Below are 26,499 nucleotides of genomic sequence, written 5' to 3' on the forward strand. Positions count from 1 at the left end.
TACTTCTAAAATTTCTAGTAAGTAAATTCTAATACTGACTTCTAAGTGGGTCACTTAGTAGACACATGTCTGGGATATCCAAGTCACTTATTAAAATAGCTACCTTGAGATCAAATTTATTTTACAGAAAAAATCTGGCTACTCTGTGAAAGGCCACAAACTCTATTTAGGAAATTTCATTTTAATTATTATTTTTTAAAAAACTCTATGCCCATCCTGGAGCTCGAACTCGTGACCCTGAGATCAAGAGTGGTGTGCTCTACTGACCGAGCCAGCCAGGCCCCCCTCTTTGGGAAGTTTTTATGTCAAAGTCCAGTCCAAGGATTAAATCAGGCATGTTGACTGTCACTTCCCTTGGCACGGACATGCTGGGTGGGTTTGGAAGATTAAACCAAATATCCTCTTGCATCACAAACCACACCTGATAGGGACTCCTGTTTTGAGAGCTAAGTAAAGACCAGATCAGTGTGGTTGCTTCCACCACCTTACTGTTTATTCTGATCGGCTTCACTTAAAGAATGACTTTGTTTCATTCACTAAGCAGTGAGTGGGTTCCCCAAATAAGGCAGGAAGACTACATAGTAACAATAAAGTGTTACTTAGCATTTATGAAGTAATCTCCATACACTAGACAATGTTATCTTATATTCACAATACCCAAGAGCCAGGTACTACTACTGCCATTTTACAGATGAGGAAACAGAGACACAGAGCTTTAAGTAACCTGCCTGATAAAACAGCAGAGCTGGCCTTCAGAACCCATGGTAGGACTCCAGAAGGCAAACTCGTAACTATTCAGCCTGGAGCAGCAAGAACTGGCCTGGGTTCTAGTCCTGATCAATCAACTCTGACAAGCAGATTTAAATCATTTTATTTTCCTAGGTCTTAGTTTATCCGTGAAATAAAGAAGCTATACTACATATCCTTAAGGTTTCTCCTAATGTCAAAAGTATGATAGGTAATGTTAAAATGGGAGAATTTCAACTAATCTGGTAGAATCAGAGGAATACCACAGTGACAGATGGACAGGGATAAATTTAATTTTTATCATCTCAAGTTCCTTTTAAAACTATTGTATGGGTCCCAATTTTAATTTTAAATTTTAAAACTGTCTCAATTAAATTTAGTGCCTTTAAGAAAATAAAACTCTCCCTGGTAACTAATATCAGAGGATCTTTCTACACTGATTTTAACATCCCTTTGTGTTTTGCAGCAAATGACATGAAACTAATCTCCCAAAAAGTACTCTCCTTCTGAACTCGTTGTCAAAATAAGGAGGGATATAAAATACACACATGCACGCATACACATTGTATGCTACTGACATGTGTATATTGATGCATACAAATCTCTGGCGTAACTGTAAGCCTCATAAACACAACCTAACATTTCTTTCCAGCTGCAGACACCCCTCCTCTTCTACTGTGAAAACCCACCATCTTTCAGTAATTCCAGTATGAGACTAAAGAAGATGAAGGAATTCAGGAGAATGAATCTAAGACAAATTTAAAAATCCCTCCATGGCAGGGCTTAGTAAAAATAAAACAAAAACCTTCCCATGTGCTTTTTCCTGCTTTCTTCCCAGATGTCATGTCTTTCACCCCCCACCCATGCCTATGTGGAAGAACAAAAAGCATGGCCTATTAAATGCACTCCATTTTTTAATTAAAAGAAAAACTTATTTCTTCACCATTCCTCTGCTATGGCCTTTTCCCTAACTCTTTTCCTCTGGGTCACATTTTATCCTGACAGATTTAGCAAAAAAAAAAAAAAAACAAACCAAAACAGGGAGTGCCTGTCATTTTCTCCCTAAAAAAGGGGGACTGTGATTCTTAGCAGGTACGGACAGGTTTGTGGACAGCATGAACAAAGCCACACTGAGTTGTGTGCGCTGCTCTACACTTTAGTGCAGGCTCCCAGCACGGCCAGCTCTGGTGGCCCTCGTTCAACAGGTGCCCTACTGCTCAGGCTATCAGTCAGAACTCGGAAATGCTGGAACTGGAATGACATGGTTTTAAAACTACTCTAAGACTTCCATTTTTAGAAATGTTAATCATACATTTTCACCCAAGAATTATCATCTGAACCTGTGTTGTTGCTGAAGGGGCTTTCCCTGATCCTAATAATCTCTTGATGGTCCCAAATACCGCTCTGCATGGCCCGCTGAAGAAGATGTGCCGCCTACCCCGCCTCTTTCAGAACGACTTAGGGTCATCTCTGTCTTCCAGACATCTTCACTGATAGGGAGATTGGAGAAAAGTCCCTTCTGAAAAATGAGCAGCAGGACTTGCTCTGGAGGTATGCTGACCAAGCTAACCGGGCAGGGCAGGACTAAGGGGGTGCTCAGCGCTGGCTAACTGAGGGGGAGTGGACATGAGGAGCAAGGGAAAGCAAGCCTCCATGCGTGTGCCTGCCATCACCCACCAACACTGCTTACCGAGGGGCATGCCTTGGTTGTTCTCTCTATAAGAAAAATGTGCCCCTTTTCACAGTAGATCTCTGCTCACCTTTGTCCTACAACTGTGCCACATGCTTTTCTTTGTATGTGGACATGACAGTCCTCAGCCAACCATCAGCAGGATGTGAGTTTTGTTTTCCCAATGTGGTGAGCCATTCCCACATTCACTCATTTTCCTTGTAAGAACCGAACCTCTCCATGGCTGGTCAGGATTAGGGATGTTGCTGTAGCCAAGGAAAAATTTTCATCTGTTGAAGTTAACCCATGGGGTGGCTTGAACCCTCAAACTAGGGTCAATAGCACTGTTCTTTAAGGGCAGAGCCCTTAAATCTACCCTGAAAGAAATGGCATTCAGTGAACAGGAATCAAACAGCTCTTTCAAAGTACTCAGTGTTGGTCCTACGCTTCAGTCAACTTGGTCCTATGAGGTGAAAAAAGTTAGGACATGTTGACAGGATAGTAATAACAGCAGTAATCCTCGCTGTCTGCATAAAATGCTTGGAAAAGTGCAGAAAGACACTTCTGCGACTGTTCTCTACTGCTCAGGTGAGGCCAACTCAGAGAAAAGCCTGCAAGTGAGAACGGCCACTGCTCCAATTCCAGAGGCCTGCAACATTCCAGGGAAGCAGTGGTCAGGCCCTCAAAGCAGAATCAGCCAGCGTCACACTCACCGCTCTGGGCCACTGACCATGGCTGCAGTTTGACTTTTCCGGTCACAGAGGGCTGTTCACGACCCGCGGCTAGGAGCTCCTACCCCATGAAGTAGGTTCCTGCGGCCCTTTCCTATCCTGAGACAGGAAGGAGGCTGCTCTGGGCATTCTGGCCATCAGGGCGGCCTGGAGAAGGCGGATGACTTACCCGTGCTCCCCGAGTGGCAGAGCTGGGGGGCGGCTTCAGGGCTCACCAGTGCCCAGCCTGGGGCTCTGTTCCCGTCGGCAAACTGGCAGCTCCCGCGCACCAAGAGCTCTCTGAGTAGAGCTAGTGTGGACTCCTGGTCTGTAAGCGCTGGCCACAGCTCAGTCTGCACTTGATCTTTCCCCACCTTCAAAGAAGAAAACCTACCTCATGAGGTCTCTCTCCTGGAGCCCCTGAGCACTAGTCTCCTCCCAGCACTCGGCATCACCCCTGACGAGTCCTCTCTGGCTGCCCGTTCGGCCTGGCCCTAGTTCTCTCATCTGCCGGGCCCCCCAAGGCCGTCTTCTGCCTGTCTGATGGGCTTCCTTAGTTCCAGGATATGGCTACTCTTAACTTAGGCAACTTGTCTCTTTGGGTGCAGCAGGGAAAGCCAGCTCCTAGATTATTCTTTTGCTCAGAGGTCTAGGATGACTCCTAAAGAAATTTGTTTCCATCATTCTCCAAACCCAAGTGCCTTGATTACACAAGGCGAAGCAAACAATCTTCTTCCATAGACTTGAGAATTCTCTCTTTTACGAAGTCTCACACACTTGCCTGACTAATCATCTGAGCACCTTCTTTAGCTTTGGCACTTCTATTCCATTTTATGTTTTACGTGACAATGTTTCTATGGCCTTTCAAGGCCTTGCTCTTTTTTCTTTGTGCTGATCCTCTCATTTGATTATGTGCTCTTTAATAACAAAGACTAATATTTAGTGTAGTGCCTGGCACACAGTAAATAATTTATCCATAATATTCCATTCATTCCTCATATTGTATGTGAAGAATGTACTATTATTATGATTATTCCCATCTCACAAATGAGAAGACTGAGGCTTGGAGAGACTAAGCTACTGTTCACTGCGAAGGAGCTCATAAGTGGTGTGGCTGGATCTGAATCCAGATCCATCTGACTCCAGACTCAAGTTCTAAACTACCAGGTTACACTGCCTTTGTAAAGGCAGATACTTCTTCTCTCGCACAGTCCTGAGTACAACCCTTTCATTTAACAAATGCTGCTGCTTGACTTGATAATCTAACTTCAGATAAGCCAGGTTGTATTCAAGGTTTTGGTTAAGTGGGTTAAAGTCTCCAGAGAGAAAAAGAAACTGATCTTGGGGCAAGGTGAGGCACCTCTAAGCTTGGGGTATGTGACAACCAGGTTACTTTCACTCTTGTCTTTTGGTTCCCATTAGCCAGTGTCAGCCATCTGGTCCTTCCGAAAACATGTGTGGGTTCAGAACATAACAGACTAGAAGAATAGAGGAAAAATAAGATTATTCTGTGCAATCCCCATTCTGGAGGTCCCACAACAACCCCTGGAATCTGTCTTTGGTTTTAAGGCTCAGCAAAAATTAGACCAGCATAGAGATGACGGAGAGTCAGGCCTAGAGGTGGTAGATGTGAATGGATATTGACAAAATTATGTATTTAAGAATGCATTTAATTAGTTTTGTAAGGAATGGTGACTGGGACCAAAAAATAGAAGCATGAATGGTATGGAAAAAAAATGGACCAGAAATCAAAGAATACTATAAGGTTTACAGACTTCCAACTACACCAAGATTATAGCAGCAACCAGGAAAGTACTTTGCAGATGATAGGCATCTAAGATCTGATTTAATTTTGTTTAATTCCGAACTACTATTAACATGACTACTCCAGCCCACCAGAATTCTTTCCTTCTTCAAATTCCTTTGTAATAATTTTCACAACTCTGAGGTTTACTGTTAGCTCACTGATGAAGACACTAAGACTCAGGGCAGGGAAGGAACTTGCCAAGGCTACCCAACACCTGGAGTCCTTTCTAGCCCAAAGTCAACACTCACTATCATGAGCTACTGCCTCCCATACAGTAACGGAAAGATGTGGTCCAAAGAGCAGACACAGTTTGAGAAATGCAAGCTCTAGAAGCACGGAAAATCAGTTTTATCAAATTATGTGCTGTGGAAGAGAAATGCCCACGTGAATATTAGCATCTTATGACAAATACTAAATGGTGAGAAATACCACTTCTGCACCTGATAGGTACTGATACAAGTTGTGAACACGATTTCTCTAAGTTACTTGTGGAACCAAACCTATCAAAATTACCAAATTTTATAGCTCATCAAAACTTTAGCATCAGTCTAGGAAAACAGAGAAAAGTAACATCATTAAGGGAATGCCAGCCCATCTCTAAAGGAATGCTCACATACTGGGGTGAAGAAAATATAACAGAAACAATCGTACCCTAAATATTAGCAATAAAACAAAATTCCTCCAAAACAGCAGGAGGTAGAGAGGAATCTGTATCAAGTTCAAATTTAGTATTACTTTGTAACCATTCTACAGGCCTATCTGCCAATTCCTTTCAACTATCCAGAACTGTTTCAAAATGAACCTAAGGTTGCTAAGCGATTTCGCTTTCATTAAGCTACCACCATATTTCCACCCTATAAAATGGGACTATCCCAGAAAGCAACATACTTCTGAATAATTTGTGGATCACCATTACAACCATAACCCCCATCACAACAAAATGTGTTTCATTGACATTTTAAACTCAACATGGCTGCTTTCTTCAAAGGGGGTAAGGGGCAAACAATCACACCTGTGTGCCTTTCCATTTTGTGACACTTATCAACACTAAGAGTAAATGAAGAGATCCCACAAGAAAAGGGGTCAACTATTCCCTGATGACACACTACAGTTCATGAAGACAATCACAGATTTAAAAATATATGTATATATATTAAAAAAAAAACCCTCCAGAAATAAACGTCATATTACCAATTTAGGAAAAAAAAAACAAAACTCTTGGGATGTAAGATAGGAATACTGTATCTGTTACTCATACCTAAGTGAAATAAAAGTTTACACTCAGCGGACAGCACCACTTGATTCCACACAAAAGCCACAAACAAAACCAGTTTATACTTACCTCTAAAATGGCACTATGAGTGGGTAACAGGTGTTAAAGCCTCTCAGAAGTTATACCTCTGGGACCATCTTGGCTGTTCCCATATCCCTCATAACCACTCCACAGTCCCTGCGTTGCAGTCAGTTTCTTTTCCTTTTCGGTTAAAGATGCCACTTCCTATGCTATTTCTTAGGGGATGCCCTTCCCTTGAAATCAGTCATTTAATTCATTTAGTATTTTAACATTTTCAAATTCTTTTAACATTAACGGATCAACAGCTTCTTGTCATCCACACGAAACAAATTTCTCAAAGTCAGTGCTTCAGGTCTGCGGTTCCTGACTCCTGTGCCTGAGCCTCCTGCTCACCTCTTCCATTCCCGAAGGCAGGATTCAGACCTCCCTCCTCTCCTCCTTTGGTCTCCCCACTTTCTCTAGGTCTTGGAGGTCTCTGTTTACGAATGCCCCCCATTCTGGCATCCAGGCCTAACGACGTGGCTGGGGGACTTGATAGAAGGATTACAAGCGTCCTTTGGGTGCTTCTTCAGGTATCATTTGCAGTTCTGAGACCTCCAGACTTGCATCTCAACACGCAGGGAAGGTCACGGAGGGCATTTCCTCAAAATAGGGGCATGCAAATCCAGAGCACAGCCTGATCCTTCGCCTTCAGGTTACTCCAAGACCAGACAGCCCTAGCAATAACGCGACAGAGATCACTTAACTGCATCTGCTCGCACAAATCCTACCCCAGTCAGCCAGGACCAAGCTGACACCATCTTACAGCTCTTCAAAGAACAGCCTGAGAGTTTCACTAGTTTCTGTGTAGGGCCAGTGTCACAAAAACTACCACCTGTCTCATTGTTGGCAGTAACTTTTTAGCTTGTTGAAGACTCTGTAGAGAGACTAAAGACCGAACAGGCTGTGGAACCTAACTACCTTCTCATCCTTGGAGGCAAGTGCCAGAGCAACAGGACTGAACCATCTGGAAGGAAAGAGCATGAGAGGCTTTGACTGCCACTGCTCCTGCTGTATCTGGTATGGGAATAAGAAAGCGCTTCAGCTTCCAGAGTTGTCAATAACTCATTCTGTAACCTTCAGCCAGGCACTTAATTGACCCAATGCCTCAGTTTCCCCATCAGTCCAAACTAGAGACAACAACACTTGTTAGTAAAGCGCTCTGGTGTATGCAGTTGAAAAATAAATTACACAAGTGCATGCTGTTAATGTTTTTTAGAGTTCTGAAATTCCAGTGTTAGCTTACAAATTTATAAAGACCACCCCCAATCGTATTCTTTTACATACTAGGAGCATCTTTCTTAGAGAAGCTCAAAGTACAATTTTCTGTTTAAGTTACTTGGAAGCATCCAGAAAAATATCGGGAACCCGTATCATATTTTATCCAGTCTTCATCCTATGCTTACCATTTAAAAGGGACAAATATTTCACATGGCCCTTTTATTCATATGCTCCCTCAATGAGGAAGGGAGGTGCAAGAGACTGAACTGAGGAACAGGGGTTTAAAATGACTTGGCTGAATAATTACAGACAATGTTTATTACAGAACCACAGAGTGGAAGTCTCAAGCCAGGGAATTTATGCTAGCAACATTTGGTCAAAATTGCAGCCCGGTGTTGTCTCTTGGCACTGATTTTTCAAGATTACAGAAACTTAAAAATTACCCATCTCAGGAAAAAGAAAAGTAACATTTAAATTTTGGTTATAGGCTGACTTCAAGAGATTGCAGTACAAAAACCAACTTGGTCACATTTGTAATGGTTCTACTACTAATAAAGAATGCTACTAAATCCATAGCCCTATGTCTCATTATTTTTTACTCATTTAAGAAAAAGTTCTTGGTTAAGACACATAAGACCACTTGCACCTGTGAAATTAGCAAAGATCTGAAACGACACGTACGCCCGATGCCGGTGAGGCAGCCATGACAGGCGCCACACACTGCGGGTACAAGTGGCACTGGGACACAGCTTTTCTCAAAGTTACTTGGCATTATATGCACTGAGTGCCTTGAAAACGTTCTTTCCTGCTGTGACACGTGAATTTTACTCCACAGAATCTGTCTTAAGGAATGATAAAAATACAAAGTTTTATGCATGTGATACCCATCACAGCGTTATTTTAACAACCAGAATTCAGAGATGACCTAAGAGAAATGGTTGGGTAAATCATGATTCAGCCGTACAATGAATTTTCTGCAGCCGTTAAAATGATGTATGTAAGATCTTTATGTAACAGAAAAAATACACAAGATAAATTAGGTAGAAAAAGTGGGACATAAAATTGCACATCAAGACCTTATGTTATGGGGCGCCTGGGTGGCTCAGTCGTTAAGCGTCTGCCTTCGGCTCGGGTCATGATCCCAGGGTCCTGGGATCGAGCCCTGCACTGGGATCCCTGCTCTGCGGGAAGCCTGCTTCTCCCTCTCCCATTCCCGATTGTGTTCCCTCTCTCGCTGTGTCTCTGTCAGATAAATAAATAAAATCTTAAAAAAAAAAAAAAAAAAAAGACCTTATGTAAGGGGCGCCTGGGTGGTTCAGTTGGTTAAACGTCTGCCTTCGGCTCAGGTCATGATCCCAGGATGGGCTCCTGGCTCAGCGGGGGGGTCTGCTTCTCTCTCTCCCTTTGCCCCCCACCCTCCCGCCAGTGCTCACGCACTCTCTGTGGTCACTCTCTATCTCAAATAAATAAATAATATCTTTAAAAAAGGACCTTATGTTAAGAGGATTTCATATTTATTTTCTAATCAGTCAAAAAGTTCTTTTTAAAAAAAGTTCTTGAATCTGTTATGCCTGGTAGGCTAAAGAATGAGCCTTAATGGGTGCAAGATAACTTCCTCATATGCAATTTTAAACATTCTCATTAAAAATCATAATATTAAAAAAATTATAATGAAGGCTAGTTCAGAGTTCAGAAAAATACGAACTCTTAAACACAACAGGTGAAAATATAAATACTCTGTCTAGAGAGTAATGGAAACCAATAGGTAGCAAAAGCCTTAAAGATGTGTATATACTTTGACTCCAAAGGTCCATCCAGGAATCTACCCCAAGATTTACATAAAGGATATTTACCTCAGTGCTATGAAAGCATAAATTAGCAAAAAACCAAAGACAACCTAAATGTCTTGCAACATGGTTTTAATTATGTACAATAAATAACACTGATATGTGGGAATACTATGAACCCTTTAAGAATCAAGTTGTCAGAGAACACTTAATGACAAAGGTAAAGAATCAAGCTGTTAGGTAGAAACAAACAGGATGTACAGTATGACCCTAAGTCTGCAGAAAGGATGGGGAGGCATAAGAAAAGCATGCGTGTATGAAAAAAAGACAGTCTCAAAATGCAGACAGTGTCATCTTTGATTATTTTTTGTCCATAAATACATATTTATGTAAAATGTAAAAATTTTACAGTAAGAAATAAAGACATGCTATTTTGAAACACTATAGGAATTAAAAATGGGTCTTTAATTTTAACTATGTATAAACAATGTTGTTCAAGTGCTCCTTTAAACAAAACTGTTTTAATCTCTTCTTAGATAATCATAAAATGACTCCAGAACCAAATGCCTTACTTAACAGAAAGATTCAAAGCTTTGGACCGCAAGGGTTCAAATGTGCCACTATTTCTGCGGGCAGAACTGCCTGTGGACAAAAAGGTGGAGTCTTTTTAAAGGGAGAGTGGGTTTGCCTTTTGTCATTCCTGGCACTCATTAATTGTACCATTATCATAAAAATGATAAAGCATTTATCGCTTTTGGTGGTGGGTGAAGATAATCTCCCACAGTTCAATTAACCAGAAACCAATAACCTGGAACATTAAACTAATTATATTTCCATTATTGCCCCTTTAAAATGAAAAGACAAGAAACTAAACAAAACAAGCCCCTATCAAGGACCAGAGAGAATCCCTGTGTAGGGTCTGGGGTTGGCAGGTTTTCATCTCATTGTCTAAAATCTAACAATGCTCTACAGTGATCGGGGACAAAACCAGTAATTTTGACTCACTGAAAGAGTATTAGCATGTTAAAAAAAATTAAGGTACCTTCTACTTGAAGGGATTTTCAAGGAGGGTGAAAATAAAAACTTCCTGCTAATACTTAAAAAGTTGTGTAAATCCAATCAATCAGACGAGAACACACCCTGAAAATTCTGGGTATTCACAATTTCACTGTAATATGAAGCACAGGTGTGAAATATATAGCCAAGTTTCTCTGGAGAGTTATAATTCGTGTCTTTAGCCAACTTAAAAATAAACAAAACAAAATAACCTCAATGATTTGGAGTCCAGCTCCTAGGCAAGTAAAATAATCTTAGGGTATGATAAATTAAATTTATTAACTAAGATATGGAAAAATTAAAATATAAAGACCTATGACTGTAACCACAAGATTTTGTGGCAAGAGAAACTACCGTATTTAAAACCTTCTTCGGGGCGCCTGGGTGGCTCAGACGGTTAAGCGTCTGCCTTCAGCTCAGGTCATGATCCCAGGGTCCTGGGATCGAGTCCCGCATCGGGCTCCCTGCTAGGCGGGGAGCCTGCTTCTCTCCCTCTGCCTCTGCCTCTCTCTCTCTGACTTTCATGAATAAATAAACAAAAAAAAAAATAAAAAAATAAATAAATAAAATCTTCTTCTACGGGGGCGCCTTGGTGGCTCAGTCGTTAAGCGTCTGCCTTCGGCTCAGGTCATGGTCCCAGGGTCCTGGGATCGAGCCCCGCATCTGGCTCCCTGCTCCGGGGGAAGCCTGCTTCTCCCTCTCCCACTCCCCCTGCTTGTGTTCCCTCTCTCGCTGTGTCTCTCTCTGTCAAATAAATAAAATCTTTAAAATAAATAAATAAAAATCTTCTACACTTCACATGATTTATTAATAAAAAAGCCCACAGAATTCACAAATAATCAAAGGCAGCAAAAGTTAGCAGAGTTGGAAGGCTACAGACGGGTACTGCTAATGCTGCTGTTTCCTTGACCCCTGGTCCCATAGTGGCTCTTGCTGGGGTTAGTGTGGCAGGTATGAATGCAGGAGACCCTACACCTACCACCTGGAGTGGCCTATAGGGTGCTGGGAGATCTACATCATGTTGTGGTCCCAACTGAACCACTCTTTTAGGAATTCTCTAAAATAAAGGCAGTCTAGATTAGGGTCCCCTGGAATACTAAAATGGCAGGCAATGAACTACTGCATACACACTTTTTGAAATCCCAAGAGGATCCATAAAATCCTCTCCTGGACACTAAATCTCCTTTGGAGAGCTTACCTACTTCCTCATTTGGTCAACTTCCAATTATACCAGTACTTTATGCCTATTTAATTCTAAACATATCTACTGTCTACTGATGTATCTCACTTCTACAAGTGTGAAACTCTTCAGCAATTCATCAAAATCCTATCCATCCAAAATCTGCTTTAGTGTTCTGATTACTAATAATTACAGGCCAGGTATGCTCCCCCTGCTTATGTTCCCTCTCTCGCTCTCTGTCAAATAAATAAGTAAAATCTTAAAAAAAAAAGTTTCTCAAGGAGACCTACTATTCTTAGTGTCCAGGGCCATAAGCTTACATGTTGCTAAATTACGCCATCTTTTCCTTTTGTATCTCCTCCTTCCTTTCAGACTCTGCACTTTTGCAATCTAGTCCAGTCAATTCTTGCTTGAAATCCATCTACACCATTGGTCTTTTGCTCAGCAGTCACTTTTCTCTGCAGCGATTACTGAATGCTGCCAGGTGTGCCAGTTTAATCGTCTCACCTGCCTTTGAATCCCTGAAATGACTTCCCATTCCTCATTTCAACCTTCAGTTTCAATCACAGATTTCACACATACCATGATTTAGCAGCAGGTCTGCTAAGAGAATAGTTCCCCAGACTCAGAGACTCAGGTATGTAGGGTTCTGCAACGATCTTTCCTTTCTCACCATTTCCCAGATTGCTCAATTATTCCTTACAGAGCCTTTCAATTCCTATCCATGATTTGGATGCTCACTGTAAAATCTCATAGTTGATGTTTTGGTTCCTGTCGTTCAATTTCCAAATCTCTCATGAGACTTAATCCAAGCTTGATTGCTCATTATTTCTCAAAAGTGTTCCTTATTGGACCACCTCATCACCGGTTATGACATACATTATTCCCAGACACTTTATTTCAAACCCCACTCAATTCACTCTTCAAAGCCCATTTCAAACAAATCTCTTCAAACAAACCAAGTTTTACTTGAGTTTAAAGTGAGAGCAAGCATTTCTTAACTCTAAGTGTACATGTTGTAACTGTCAACACTTAATTTACTCAAGAGCAGAACTATTTTTCTTTCTTTCCAATCCATTTAGCACAGTAGCAGGCATCTTGTTGGTGGGTTATGAACATATTTGTTCCATTAACCACTTTACCATTAACATCAAAATCATTTCCTATCACTTGAGTAACTTTAGAAAACAGACCTCACCAAATACGCTTCATGTTATCAAACACTAAAGCTGTCTCCTAATGATCAGTCAAAACCATTTGATTACAGCTACCATTTACAGCTATGAGCCAAACACTTTACAATTATTATCTCTAATGTTCCTTTTCCTTGCAGACGAGAAAATTTAGTCACAGAAGTAACCTGCCCACAGATAATAAGTGGTGAAGCTAGGATTTCACCCAAGCCTGTCTGACTTCAAAAACCACGCTTTCCCCACAAAATGTACTCTGACAACTTAGTTGGCCTCTGAAGAAAATTGGGACTTTTCACTTCATCTTTCGTATATGTATCACAGCAACAACAAAAATAACCCACTTTGTCGAGTAAATTCCTTAAGAACAGAAAGCTCTGTTGTACCAAATGAGCAATTTCCTAACCCTTTTACTCTAAATCAGTATTCATAAACACTTTTTTAAAAAAAAAGATTTTAGTTTTTTTAACTAATCTCTACACCCAACTTGGGGCTTGAACTTACAACCCAGATATCAAGAGTTGCATGCTCCACCGACTGAGCCAGCCAGGCGCCCCATAATAAACACTTTTATAGAGGACATTTTCCTTAGTAAGAAGGTGATTCTTCCTAACAATCACTTTGAAGTGACTTTTAAACCCAATCAACAATGTGAGTACATGGAAGCTACCAATTTGTCTCAAATGTGCAACTTACACTTAGGTATTTTTCCTAACTTCTCCAGTGTTAGTTGCTAGTATTACAATGGAGAGAAACCTGTAGCCGTATCAGACCTGTTGCAAATGTCTTTCATCTTTTTTTTTTTTTCCAAATAAGCCAAGATTTCCTCCAACACTCAAGATTTAGTACCCTAAAATGTTCTTCCTACTCCTTTTAATTTTTATATCTATGTCTTTCAAGTCCTACCTAACGTTTCCTGGTTCTCATAGATTTCCCCGTTGAGTATCTTCTGCAAGCCGGACTCATCTCTTTTCCCCGAAATAGCCCCTGCTGGCCCTGCTTTGCTAAAGTAGATCAGGAATACAAGTAACAGACCAAACCCGGGGAGGCAGTAAGTTAGCAATTTCGAGCTGTGAATCTCCGTCTCATTAACTAACTGCCGCAGATACTAGCCAGGGTGGCTACGATTCTCTAACAAATTCTACAACGACAAAGCAATTTTTTGGCAAGTTGTAGAACGGAAACCACAGCATGGAAACTCTGTACGAAGTTTGAAAGATAACGAATCAAGACTTTAAATTACCCTTGTAGAGGGAACGGCCAAAGCTTTCAGCGCGGCAAGACGATACTTTCCAAACTGTCACTAGACTACTCACTCAAACCCGAGTCTCCCGCCCAAAAAAGTGTGACACATGCAAGTCAAAAAAGGGCCTCCCTCCGGAGCTCCTGGCCTTGGGAAAGATGCGTGGTGACTGTCTGATCCATTAGACTGGGCAAGAGGTGAAAAGGGAGCAGGAAATCCTGTTTATTTCCAGCAGCCCTGAGAGCGGGAAAGGTCGGTCTCTAGCCGGAGACGAACCAGGCCCCACTGCCGGGGCCCGGGAAGGAAAAACCCAGGCCTCCCCGGCGCCCTGGAGCCGTACCCTCCCGCCCGAAGCCCCAACCCCACTCGGGTTTTCCTTCTCCCCGTCCCACTCAGATCCTCACCATCGCTCCCATTATCCCTCCACCACCCCCACCCGCGCAGGCGCAGTGGGAACCAGGGCCTACCCGCGCCCCCGAGGCGCCGCGACTATGGCGGAGCCGGAGCAGGCCGGTAGCAGCTCTGCGCCGAGCAGGCGTCCCTCTCCCGTCCCCGCGGCCTCCCCACCACCGCTGGGGCCCTGTCCCCACCCGGCCGACCCCTCTTCTGCCCTCCTCACCCGTTCTTCAGATCCACCTCCAGGATCTTCCCGTAGCCCTTAAAGAAGCGCTCCACATCGCGCTCCCGGGCCTGGTAGCTCAGGCGGCCGATGTACACCCGCGGCATCCCGGCAACAGCAGCGGCGGCTTGGCCCGGCCCCAGCCCCCCTTAGGCGGCGGCCGGCGAAGCGAGAACGCGGCGACGGCGGCGGCGGCAACGGGCGAGCGGCGGGACGGACGCAGCCGAACCCCAGCGACGTACGCGAGCACGCAGCACGCGAGCGCGCGCCTCCCGCCTTCCCCGCCCTCCCCGCAGGCGGAGGGTAACGGGAGGGAGCGCGCGTTCGCTTCCCGCCCGGCCAGGAGTGGGGGCGGGGCTTGCCCCGGGGCGCGCCGGCGTGGGGCGGGGCCAGGTGATCGACAGGCGATGCTGGCGGCGTGGGGGAAGACTTCCCCCCCCCCCACCTCCCTCCGCACGTCCTCTCGCGAGTTCGCTGTGGCTGGGCCGGCGCCGCTTTCGCAGCCGGGTGGCTTCGCTCCTCCCCCCGGAAGTGCCGGCAACTGTCTCCGCCCAGCGAACGTTCCTGCTTTTGTCCTTTGCACCGGGAGTGGTTTCGACTTCTGAGCAGCTTTGGAGTTAAGTCTGGCTTCTATCCGTCTTTGTATCCGTGACCTTGGGCCCATTACGCGCCATCTCTCTAAGCCCCGTTTGTCTTCTCGGTATAAGGGAGCTAGAAATTCCAACCTTCCAGAGTCCACTGGAGAATTATACATGAGAATAGATACGTCAAACACTTAGTACTGTTCCCAGCACATCGCAAGTGCCCATATGATTTTCGCCTTTTACCAATATTATTTTAAAAAATAGGACAAGTTGCTTCAATAGAAGCAGTGTGGAAAGTGGAGAAGGCTGGAGTTTTGGAGCTAGATTAGGCTTGACACTAAATTACTTGGTCAGTTTATTTTCTACTGCAAAATTAGAATAATTTATCCCATTTCAATAGACTAGCTGGGTAACTAAATGGGGTAGTATATATGGAAGAATATAGTGCTTGGAACAGTATCTGGACCGAGGTAGGAACTCAAATATTGGTTCCCCTCTCACTAACTCAATTTACCTAGAACCACAAAGGAGTTTTGTTTGCTGTTTTTATTTTTTAAATTATATATATATTTATTTAAAAAAATATTTGAGAGAAAGAGAGGAAGCACAAGTGGGGGAAGGGATAGAGGGAGGAAACAGACTCCCCGCTGAGCAGGGAGCCCAAGGCAGGGCTCCATCCATGACCCTGAGATCATGATTTGAGCAGAACGGAGACGCTTAACAGACTGACCCACCCAGGCACCCCTTAAAATTATATTTTGAAAGGATAACTCATTAACTGGTTCAAATGATACAGTGAAAAGTCTTCCCATCTCTGTCCTCTGGCCACCTCGTTACCCTCCCCAGAGGCAGACAATGTAACCAGTTTCTTAAATGTCCTTTGGGAGGCATTTTACACAAATAAAGCAATAGTAGTGTACTATACGTACAGTTTTGTGCTTACTGTATTTTGAAAGTCATTCCATCAGTACAAAAGGAGCTTCTTCAGGAGTATTTTTATGGCTTATAAAATACCATTATACACAATTTATTTAATCAGTGCCCTAGTGAAGGATATTGAGATAGGTTCAAACTATTTGTTATAACTGCTGCAATGAATAACGTTGTATATACATATATGTAGGATCTATTCCTAGGATAGTTGGCTCAAAGGGGGCAAGTATAGTTTGGATAGATATTGCTCAATTCTCTTCCATAAGTACCTGTTTCTCCATCTCATCAACACCATGTGATCAAATTTTATGATCTTTGTCAATCTGATAGCTGAAAAATGCTATCTTGGGGTAGTTTAATTTGCATTTATCTTATTTTGAGTGGAGTGAGCCTCATTTCATTTATTTAAGAGACACATACTTTATGTGTCTGCTTATATCCTTTAATCATTTTTTTTTTTAATTTTAAAAAGATTTATTTATTTGAGAGAGAGAGAGAGGACGTGTGAGGCGGGCATGGAGAGGGAGACAGAATTCTCAAGCAGACTCCCTGCTGAGCGCAGAGCCTGGGCTTGATCCCAGGACCCTGAGCCAAAAGTCAGTCGGCCATTCAACACTCTGAGCGCTCCAGGTGCTCCCCTTTTAGAGTTATTTATTTGAGAGAGAGAATGCAAGAGCCAATGGGGGGGGCGGAGTCGGTGAGGCGCAGAGGGAGAAAATCTCAAGCAGACTCCCTGCTGAGTTCGGAGCCTGATGCAGGACTCAGCTCTATCTCACTACCCCAGATCATGACCTGAGCTGGAACCAAGAGTCGGATGTTTAACTGACTGAACCACCCAGGCTCCCCCTTTGCCCATTTTCTTATTGATTCATAGGAGCTCACTATATATTAGGGAAATCAGTTGTTAGATGAGTTGCAAATATTTTTTCCCAGTTTGACTTTTGACTTTGCCCAGAGTGTTCTCTGCTATGCAAAAACGTAAGATATTTATGGGGTCAAATTTATCCATCCTTTATTTTTCTTTGATTCAAGATTTTGTGTTGTAGTTTTTCTCACTTTGAGGTTTAAAAAGAAAAACACCTCCCATGGTTTATTCTGTTATTTTTAGGACTTATTTTTATATTGCAATCTTCGATCCATTTGGAATTTAGTAGTATGAGGATCATAATATTCTTAAGAACTGGTTCTAACCTTGGTTGTCATATAGTCTGAACAACCTGTTACACAGATGGGAATGAAAGCCCTGCATTGGGGAAATGCCTGTCTCTAAATCCTGCTCCTCCTTCAGAGCTTCCTAATTCAGGGAGTGGCACCTTCCATCCAGCAAAGTGCTAAAGTTCAACCTTCAACCGCCACATCTAGTCTGTCCTGTTGATTCTTCTTTTTTTTTTTTTTTTTAAAGATTTTATTTATTTATTCATGAGAGACAGAGAGAGAGAGAGAGAGGCAGAGGGAGAAGCAGGCTCCCAAGGAGCAGGGAGCCCGATGCGGGACTCGATCCCAGGACCCTGAGATCATGACCTGAGCCGAAGGCAGACGCTTAACCATCTGAGCCACCCAGGCGCCCTGATTCTTCCTTCTAAATGTTGCCAAATCCATCCACTTCACTCCCACTTACTAAGCTAGTGCAGGCCTTGTCATATCGTTCATACGTCAGGGCTTTTAACTGTGCTGTTCCCTTTGCAATATGGTTGGCTCCTTATTCAGGCCTCAGACCTTCCTTACCCTCCTTATCTCAAGTATCCCGCCACTGTGATATCACTGTATTTTTTCTTTCACAGCATCTACCACACTCTGTAATTGCCTTGTTTATTTCTTCACTTATTCATGGTCTTTCTCTTCTACTAGAATGTAAGCTCCCTGGTATCAGGGGCCATGTTTTTTGTCTCCTACTGTATCCCTAACACCTATAACAGTGATTTTCACATAGTGGGTGTTCAAAATATTAAGTGAATAAACAAATGATCTCTTACCTGAATTACTTCAGTGCCCTCCTGATTCTCCTTTTTCTTGCCTCCCCATGAGACACAGACTCAGGGAAATTTGAACTCTCTTCTGATTGACATGCTAATTATCACTGAACAAAATCAAGGAGTCCAAAGAGGGAGCACAAGGCCAATTGTGGGGCCAAAAAAAATCAGGATTGACTGGTAGGGTGACCAGACAGGGTCAGGGGAGCTGGCTTCTTGTGCCAGATCTGCTTGCTGCCTGCTCTGTGACCTTGAGCAACTCACTTCGCCTCTCTTGGTGTCTTCCTCTTCTGTAAAGTTATGATATTAATTAAAATCTCAATGATACAGGGAAGTTGTAAAAATCAAATGGAGATATGGGTAAAAGGGCTTATATACTGCAAAGGATTAGGGGCATAGGGCAAGCTTACTTTTCTTTCAGGGAGTGTGAACATCTCCTTACCTTTAGGTCAGCTCTGCTGTCTTCCCAGGATTTTCCTGCCTGCAAATGCAGGCAGATGCTGCCCCAGGCCTGCATCTCTTCTTTACCATTTCCAGCTGCTCTGGCTGGGCCCAGTGTCCTACCCAGGGCACAGTGCCTACCAACAAGTATGAGGCTGGTAGGTGCAGTCAAGAGCTTCCAGGCATAAGGACAGGCATGCCTGCCACACACAGATGAATGCAAAAACCTTCTTCTGGGTCTCAAGTCTTTCCCTGAGGAGAGCAGGCTTATTTATCTCATCTCCCAAGACACAAAGCAGTCATCAATATTATGGCAGTGGCTGTAGGTAGTTGCACGGTGGATGCTCCCAGAAGACACCAATCAGGGAGCACCAGAGTCATGAAGCCTTGGGGCGTCAGGTGTGCTCGAGCTTTGGTTTAGGAGGTAATGCCTGTTTGTCTTCTTTCAGTCTCCTGGAGCCCAAGGTTCCTCCTCCAACCATTTAAAAAGGATTCTGTTTACTTAGTGGGCCTGAAGAGCTGTCCCCACTCTACAGAGAAATTATTCAGCCTGAAAATGAAAAATAGCTTCCCGTACTTTTAAAGTGTGCAAAGAGATGATCCATTTGAGCTTCGATTCTTTCTATGGTCTTGTCACAGTCTCCTCTCTGTGCTGGCCTCTGCAATGTTGGTAATCCCCATTTGGTCTTTGAAGTTTCAGGGGATTTTCCTTATTTGAAATTCAGAAACCTGGGAATTTCTGATGTTATCTCTTCTTTTAGTGCCTCCCTTCTCCCAACTGTCCCCTAACCTGCTGCCAGAGGAATTTTTTTTTTTTTCCCCCCAAAGCACAGTTCTCATCTTCTGGCTCAGAAATCTTTTGTTCCCTACTGCCGATAGGATAAAGTTCAAATTCCTTATTGGGGAATCCTAAACTGCCACAATTCACTTTTGCAGCTTTAGCTTGGATGATTTCAATATAAATTAAATCAGAGAATATGTATCAGTTATAATTAGGTTCAGAGAAGGCCCAAATACTAGGAACCTAAACAACATAGAAGCTTCTTTCTCATGTAAAACAAATCCTGAGGTGGGCAGTTGGGGCATCTGGGTGACCAGGACCCAGGCTTCTTGGATCTTGTCACTGACCCATTCTTTTTTTTTTTTTTTTTAAAGATTTATTTATTTATTCATAAGAGACAGAGAGAGAGGCAGAGGGAGAAGCAGGCTCCCAAGGAGCAGAGAGCCCGATGCGGGACTTGATCCCAGGACCCTGGGATCATGACCTGAGCCGAAGGCAGACGCTTAACCATCTGAGCCACCCAGGCGCCCTTGGATCTTGTCATTGACCCATTCTTAACATGGTCAAAGATGGCTGTGCAAATTCCAGGAATCTGGTCTGTGTCCCAGCCAGGAGGAAGGTGGAAAGGGAAGAAAAAGGTACAGGATGGATGCCAGCTATATTTTAAAGAGGTTCTTAAGAAATTGACACCTACCACCTCTGTATGCATGACAAGGGACAGACCTGTCTGCTGCAAGGAAGGCAGGAAAACGGTTTATTCCAGCCTACCATATGCTGACCTAAACGTTGTCAGCATTAATTCTCAGAAAGAGAATGGATATTTGGGGGAAATGAGAAGATTCTAACATAAATGTCCTGCTTCTATAACTTAGCTTAATCTGGTCCCTTAGTTTATGGTTGTCTCCCTTCCCTGCCTGAGAAAACTATAATCATCCTTTAAAGCACAGCCCAAATGTCATCTCCAGACCCCTAGAGCTACTGTTCTCAGGACATTTTGCACATCCCTCCATGGGGTCTCTAACCATGGTGTTATGAACCTTCCTCCTTCCAGTCTGCCTCCTCTGAGTCAGACTCCCTCCCCATGCTGCAGGCTCATTACTCCCCCTAAGCCCGACATTGTGGACTCCCCCCAAAGAACCTAAACTTAACTGTTCACTCCTGTAGCCTTTGGGCAGCCTCTCTCACCCTCTCAGGCTTTTTTCACTAGCCCATGTTGACCATCTGTACAAGTCAGCTGTCCCACTAACCTCAAGGATAGAGGACAGGGGACAGGAGGGACCTGGGCAGGTTGGGGATGATCTTGAGCCTAGGTGCAAAAGGTAGCAACTCTTATCCAGAAGACACCTGCAGACCTTCCCCAACCCTGGGCTGAAGCTAAGTCCTTTTCTCCAGGGGACACAGAAGATGCTCCCAAAGGCAAGAGCATTATGCTGGGGGCCTGCGTACATGTTTTCGTGCAGCTAAGCCTGAGTGCACTCTGGCTTTCTGAGCCAGTTTTCCCACATCACTCTGCTGCTGAAAATCCCTCTGTGCCTCCCCCGCTCTGAAGGGTAAGTGCTGACTTCTCGAATCTTCTTGCTCTGACCTCTGCTCACAGCTCCCACCTCAGTCCTCACACTCTCCCGTCTCAGGCAGCAGAGCCAGGCTCCCAGCCCTCCAAATTCTCACATGTGCTGTTGGTTTTGCTTGGTACATGCTTTCCTGCTTGGCCTTCAAGATTTGCTGTGGATGACACCTCCTCCATGAAGCCTTCCTTCAAACCCTCAGGCAGAACTGCTATGTCCCCATGGCCCTCTGAACACCTGAGTCAGTGGCCTCATTAGTATACTGGGAAGGTCTGTCCCCTGCTCTGGGCTAAGGAACTAGAGGGCCAGGCCCCCCTCCCCCACCACCAGCATCCCTAGCCTTAGGCACATACTAGGTATCCAGTAAATACATTCCAAAGTCTCTAGTTTTTTGCTCTGGGTGAGTAGCTCATTAGGCAAACACCAAAAAGTCACATAATGTCAAACTCTTTTTGTCTGAATAAAACTATTCATTTTCAGAGCCCACTTTCAAGCTTCATGTCAGGAAGGTTCCCCTGACCACAGGCCTAGGACAAGCCCCTGATCAGTGATGGCCTCAGAGCACTTCCACATGTTTAAGCCATGAATCACCATGGCAGTTGTTTTGGGACTCTTAGCTTAATGCTGGTTTTCCCAACCCAGGCACGATGGACATTCTGGGCTGGGTAATTCTATGTTGAGGAAGGCTGTTCTGTGCACCACAGGATGTTTGAGCAGCATCACTGACCTCTACCCACTAGATGCCAATAGCATCCTCTCACTTATGATGAAAAATGTCTCCAGACACTGTCAAAGGTCCCCTGGGGGTAGAATGACTTCAGGCTGAGAAGCACTGGTGTAACAACCATCTCCCCAGTTAGAACAGGCATTCCATAGGGTGGTCCAGCCAGCTGAGACCCCATTTCCTTGGCTCCTCAGCCTGGCATTCACTCTCCCATGTAGCTGATCCTTCTGCCCCAGACTGAGCCACATACTACACAGAATGAGTCAAACGTTCCTTTTTGCTCCCCTGTGGAGAGCCTGAGGGTGGAGACTGCATCCTACTGGCTTTTGTACCTGCCAGTGCCTACCCTTGCTTTGTTTCAGGGTCGTCAGGAAATCATCACTAGGGGACAAGTAGAGGACGGGCAAGGGGTCTTCTTAGTGCTGGGGAATGGCAGGTGCACAATGAGGGTCCTTCTTGCCAGGGATGACTTCTATGGGTTTGTATGTATGTGTTTTTAGGAAGTTCACTTTATTAGATACCCTGGGGCTGGCCCTGGGGAAAGCCTTAGCTGGCTTCACGACCCTCCCAGTCGGAAGTGACAGTGAGGAGAGGGCAGCCTGGGGAAGGCTGAGAGGGCCCTGACAGAGGCGCCAGAAACCAGTCCTGCCGATCCATCTCCCCTCCCACCTCGCTCCAGCTCCTCCGCGATTAGCACATGGTGAGAATCTGCTTTGAAGACACGAAGGGCTGCACTGAGGCTTCCAAGGCACGCTGGTAGTCCTGCAGTGGGACCTCGGAGCAGGCGGGGGCTGTGAGCTGGCCCCGGCTGATGAGACCACACAACGTGACGATCAGCTCCTTGAACTGGGCTGTGGGAAGTTGAGGAAGTCAGACAGAGGTGCAGCGGCAGGGCATGGCAAGACAGACCATGGGCCACCCCCAGTGGCAGGAGCTGACGCTAAACTCTAGGAAAGCCTCGAGAGCCCAGGCTTGACCAGGGATAGGGAGGCTGTGGGGGCAGCCTGGTCCCTGGGGGGTTAGGACAGAGGAGCGTGGGGGAGTGGCCCCAGGACTGAGGGGCAGGCAGAGTGGTGGCTAAGAGGGCTCAGACCCACAGAACCTGACTTGGGTGTAACCGAGAGTCCTGAATGGTGGGAGCGGCAGGAGTACTTTGAGGCAGGGCAGCTAGAAGAGGCACAGGGAGGGGGTGGGTGTGCCTGGCATGCCAGCTGATGTGGAACTGATGAGCTTTGCCCAGGTAAAGAGCTCAGGACTCCCTTAGAACCCCACAAGTTGAGGTCCCCAGCACCCCCTCCCAGGGCCTGTCCCCCTCTATGGTCCAGGAAGATGAGAAGTGGTTTTTCATAGACATCAATTCATGCAACATTCAAATCTAATCATGTCCCCTGTTTAGGACGCTTTGGTGGCTCTTCCCTTGCCTTTAAGATAGAGTCTGAGCTCCTTAAGAAGGGTTGTAAAGCCTTTCATAATCTGGTCACAACCTATCTGTCTAGGTCCCCACTCTCTATGATGGCCTTTTGCACAGGCTACTTTTCCGGCCTGAAACATGCCACTGATGCCACAACTTTCCTCCCCTTCACTTGAATGATTCCATGTGCTTCTTCAGTCTCAGCGTGGGGCGGGGGGGTCATACTCTGGGCAGCCAGTCCTCCAGGAGGGGAAGGATGGTGTACTGGCTCAGGTTCTGGAGTCAAAGAGATGAGTTTACATTGTGGCTGCATCACTCCCTACATGGGGAGACTGGGCAAGCTACCTAACCACTCTGAACCTCAGTTTCCTCCTCAATCAAAGGCTAACAATATCTAGACAACTATGATATTTAAACTGAGACAGAAGTTAAGTAACTTGTCCAGGTCCCATGGCTAGGCTGGGTAAACCTATCCCCAGTGATGGTGGGAGCAGGATTTGAACCCAGGCAGGCTGGCTCCAGAGTTTGTTCTCTGTACTTGGCTGTCTTCCATGGCAGTCTTCCCCAGGGGCAGCCTTGCTCACTGCTGCCACCCCCAGGACCAGCTCCCTCGAGCCCAGTACCTATTTGCTGACTGCAACTGTGGCTAGAGGCTATTTTCCTTTAACCTGTCATGGCACTGGGGAGCCCATCACCCCTCCAGGCCTCAGGATGGCGGGTCACTTCTGCAGTAGGCACTGCCCTCTCGTGTGACCCTTGGCAATGGGGCCATCATCCACTCACCTGGACTGTGGTCCTTCTTCCACTGGGACAACCAAAAGCCTCGAAGTTTGAGATCCTTAAAAATGAGCTGGCTCTGTGGACACAAGAAGGATGAACTGGGGCTCTGAGGGCAAGCATTTCAGGCGCTGCTTGAGGTACAGACTCTGTCCAGGGACAAGGGCACCTGTGGGTCTGGACAACTATTGTGTCCAGGCCTGTGTCCATGCCTGCCTCCCCCACCAGCTTACCACAGAGGCTATGACGGGCTGCTTGGCCATTCCCCCGTAGGTCACCATGGTTCCCCCAGGCCTGAAGAGTCCAGAGAGAACAGAGTGGGTGCAGGCAGAGACAGAGCCCTTCTCAAACCTGCCAGAACACTTCTATTCCAACCCTGGTCCCTGAATCTTGCTCTTAGAAACCTTGGGAAGGTTTCAAAAACTGCAGACTCCGAGGTCCGACCCAGACCTAAGGAATCAGGAAGCAAGGATCTCTATTCAAGCCAACTGACAAAACACCCCTGCCAGATGACATGGATGTTGAGCCAGAGTTGGGAACTCACTGATCTAACCACCCAGTTGGGCTTGGATGAAGTGTTGCAAAGAAGCGTGCTCTGCTGAGGAAAGCCCAAGCCCCGCGAGGTTAGTCCTGGCTACCCTCCACTCTTAGATGTGTGGCCTTAGGCAGTGCAGACATTGGTGCAGACCTCTGCTCATCATCTGTCCACGCTTACTCGAAGGAGCAGCGAGATGAGGTGGCTATACACATAAGGAATGGTATGGCTGGGGTAGAGGACAGTGGGCGACTGCCCTCTCGCTGCAGGAGGGGCCTGGCCAGGCCCTGCCATCTGACACCCACACCCACCCCAGCAGTTAAACAGGAGAGGCTCGAATAGTTTTTTAAAAATGAATAAGCTAGGACTTTCCATGCTCAACTTAACCTGTGTTCCCCTCCCCACTCCCTGGCTCTTTTAGGAGTTTGCTGATCAAGGATGATGGCAGGTGAGTGGGGGGTGCTTTGTGAACTACAGAATGGAAGAAGCTGCGGTGTGAGGCAGGTGATTCTTTGTCTGGGAGGCTGGTGGGTAGTTTGGTCTTAAGCTCCCTTCAGCTGACACCTGTTCCAGAAAGTAGCTCCTGGGGGGATCAAGCCCCTCCCCGCCCCGTACTACACTTGTTCTAATCAGAATGGCTAACGTTCACTAGGCATTTTCTGGGTGCCGGGCACAGATCTGAGCATTTCCAGGTGCACTGGGTTGGTGAAGCCTCCCCATAACCCCAGGGGAGCACTTCTATCACTCTGGCTTTACAATGAGAAAACTGAAGGCCACCTCTCACCTGTGTAGCGATTTCAGCATCACCTCAATGTCCTCGGACTAACCTTCTGACTAATCTGTACGAGGAGACTGAGGCCTGGAGCACTTTTCCTGTATTGTCTAACTTCCCACGGGCCCACAGATAGTAAGTAGCACAGCTGGGACTTGGCACCTCCAGGGCCTCCTCCTACAGTGAGTGCTGTGGGGATGGCAGGCTGCCTCGGGGACCCCTGGACTCAGGCGGAGGGGGTGTGCTCAGGACTCCCAGTAACTTGGGGTTAAGCCTGGCTCTCCCACTTCCCAGACCTTGGGGTGAGGTAATTACCCTTTCAGGCCTTGGGTAAATGGGGATGGGAACAGTATCCCTGGCCCGTGTGGTCGTGGGGGATGAGTCAAGCACTCTGCACAGTCTGGTGCACAGGTAAATGCCCAGTGATGGCTATCACAGCTCTTTGACCACATGACCCATCTTCCCATCTAGCCTGTGAATTCTAGAGAGTTCCCTCAGTGTCTCAGCCATCTCTGTACCCCGTAGCTAGCGAGTGCTAGCAAGTATGTGTCAACTAATGTTGTTGAGGGGATTCCTGCTTTAGTTGGAAAGTATCCTTTCAGGCGCCCCTCAGCTCAAGAAATTCATGTTAACAGAGAAAACAAGGGGAGGACATGCGCTGTTAATATTGTCAACAATGCTTATCCCCCTTGGTTGTGGGATGATAGGTAACTTTTGTGCTTAATTTTTCCTTTGTACTTTTTTTTAAAAGATTTTATTTTTTAAGTAATCTCCACACCCCACGTGGGGCTTGAACTTACAACCCTGAGGTCAAGAGTTGCATGCTCCACCAACTGAGCCAGTCAGGCGCCCCATCCTTTGTACCTGTACATGCTTTCAAAATGTTTTGTAAGAGCATAATTTTACCTCTAAACTTAGAATCTATTTTTAAAAACTAGTAAGAGGGGCGCCTGGGTGGCTCAGTCGTTAAGGGTCTGCCTTCGGCTCAGGTCATGATCCCAGGGTCCTGGGATCGAGCCTCACGTCTGGCTCCCTGCTCCGTGGGAAGCCTGCTTCTCCCTCTCCCACTCCCCCTGCTTGTGTTCCCTCTCTCGCTGTGTCTCTCTGTCAAATAAATAAATAAAATCTTAAAAATAAATAAATAAATAAATAAATAAAAACTAGTAAGAAATTTAAAAGCTAACAAGCTAGGACCAAGGGACTTCTTAAGATGCCCCCTCGGTTATGAATCCTTAAATATTCTCCTCTCACAGAAAGCTCTCCTTCCGGGGTCCCTTGGAGAAACAAAGCGGACGGTTCTCTGGGTCATCTGTAGAGGAGGAGGTTGGGAAAGGAAGTGCCGGGATAACTAGGACAGGACTGTGGTCCCAGTTTCCTGCTCAGGGTTATGCTGACTCGCACTGGCCACTGGGACTTGGTCACTTGACAGTCCTCCCAGCTACAG

At 45.4% G+C, this 26,499-nt stretch overlaps 2 protein-coding genes across 2 annotated transcripts in view; both read right to left on the bottom strand.

Moving 5' to 3' along the window:
* Positions 1-14,855, bottom strand: part of SRSF4 (serine and arginine rich splicing factor 4) — a 31,304-nt gene extending 16,449 nt beyond the window's left edge. Inside the window, exon 1 of the mRNA XM_081817917.1 lies at positions 14,563-14,855. Coding sequence (XP_081674043.1) covers positions 14,563-14,669 — 107 coding nt within the window. The 5' untranslated portion in view covers positions 14,670-14,855. The remainder of the gene's footprint in view (positions 1-14,562) is intronic.
* A 7,196-nt stretch (positions 14,856-22,051) lies between these two features.
* MECR (mitochondrial trans-2-enoyl-CoA reductase) overlaps positions 22,052-26,499 on the bottom strand; it is a 29,307-nt gene continuing 24,859 nt past the window's right edge. Inside the window, exons 7-9 of the mRNA XM_081816840.1 lie at positions 23,982-24,113; positions 23,755-23,827; positions 22,052-22,411 (exon numbers count right to left, since the gene is read on the bottom strand). Of these exons, the coding sequence (XP_081672966.1) occupies positions 22,251-22,411; positions 23,755-23,827; positions 23,982-24,113 (366 nt within the window). The 3' untranslated portion in view covers positions 22,052-22,250. The remainder of the gene's footprint in view (positions 22,412-23,754; positions 23,828-23,981; positions 24,114-26,499) is intronic.

Source organism: Leptonychotes weddellii, chromosome 4 (assembly GCF_054177405.1).
Source record: "Leptonychotes weddellii isolate Sample4059 chromosome 4, ASM5417740v2, whole genome shotgun sequence".
NCBI lineage: Eukaryota > Metazoa > Chordata > Mammalia > Carnivora > Phocidae > Leptonychotes > Leptonychotes weddellii.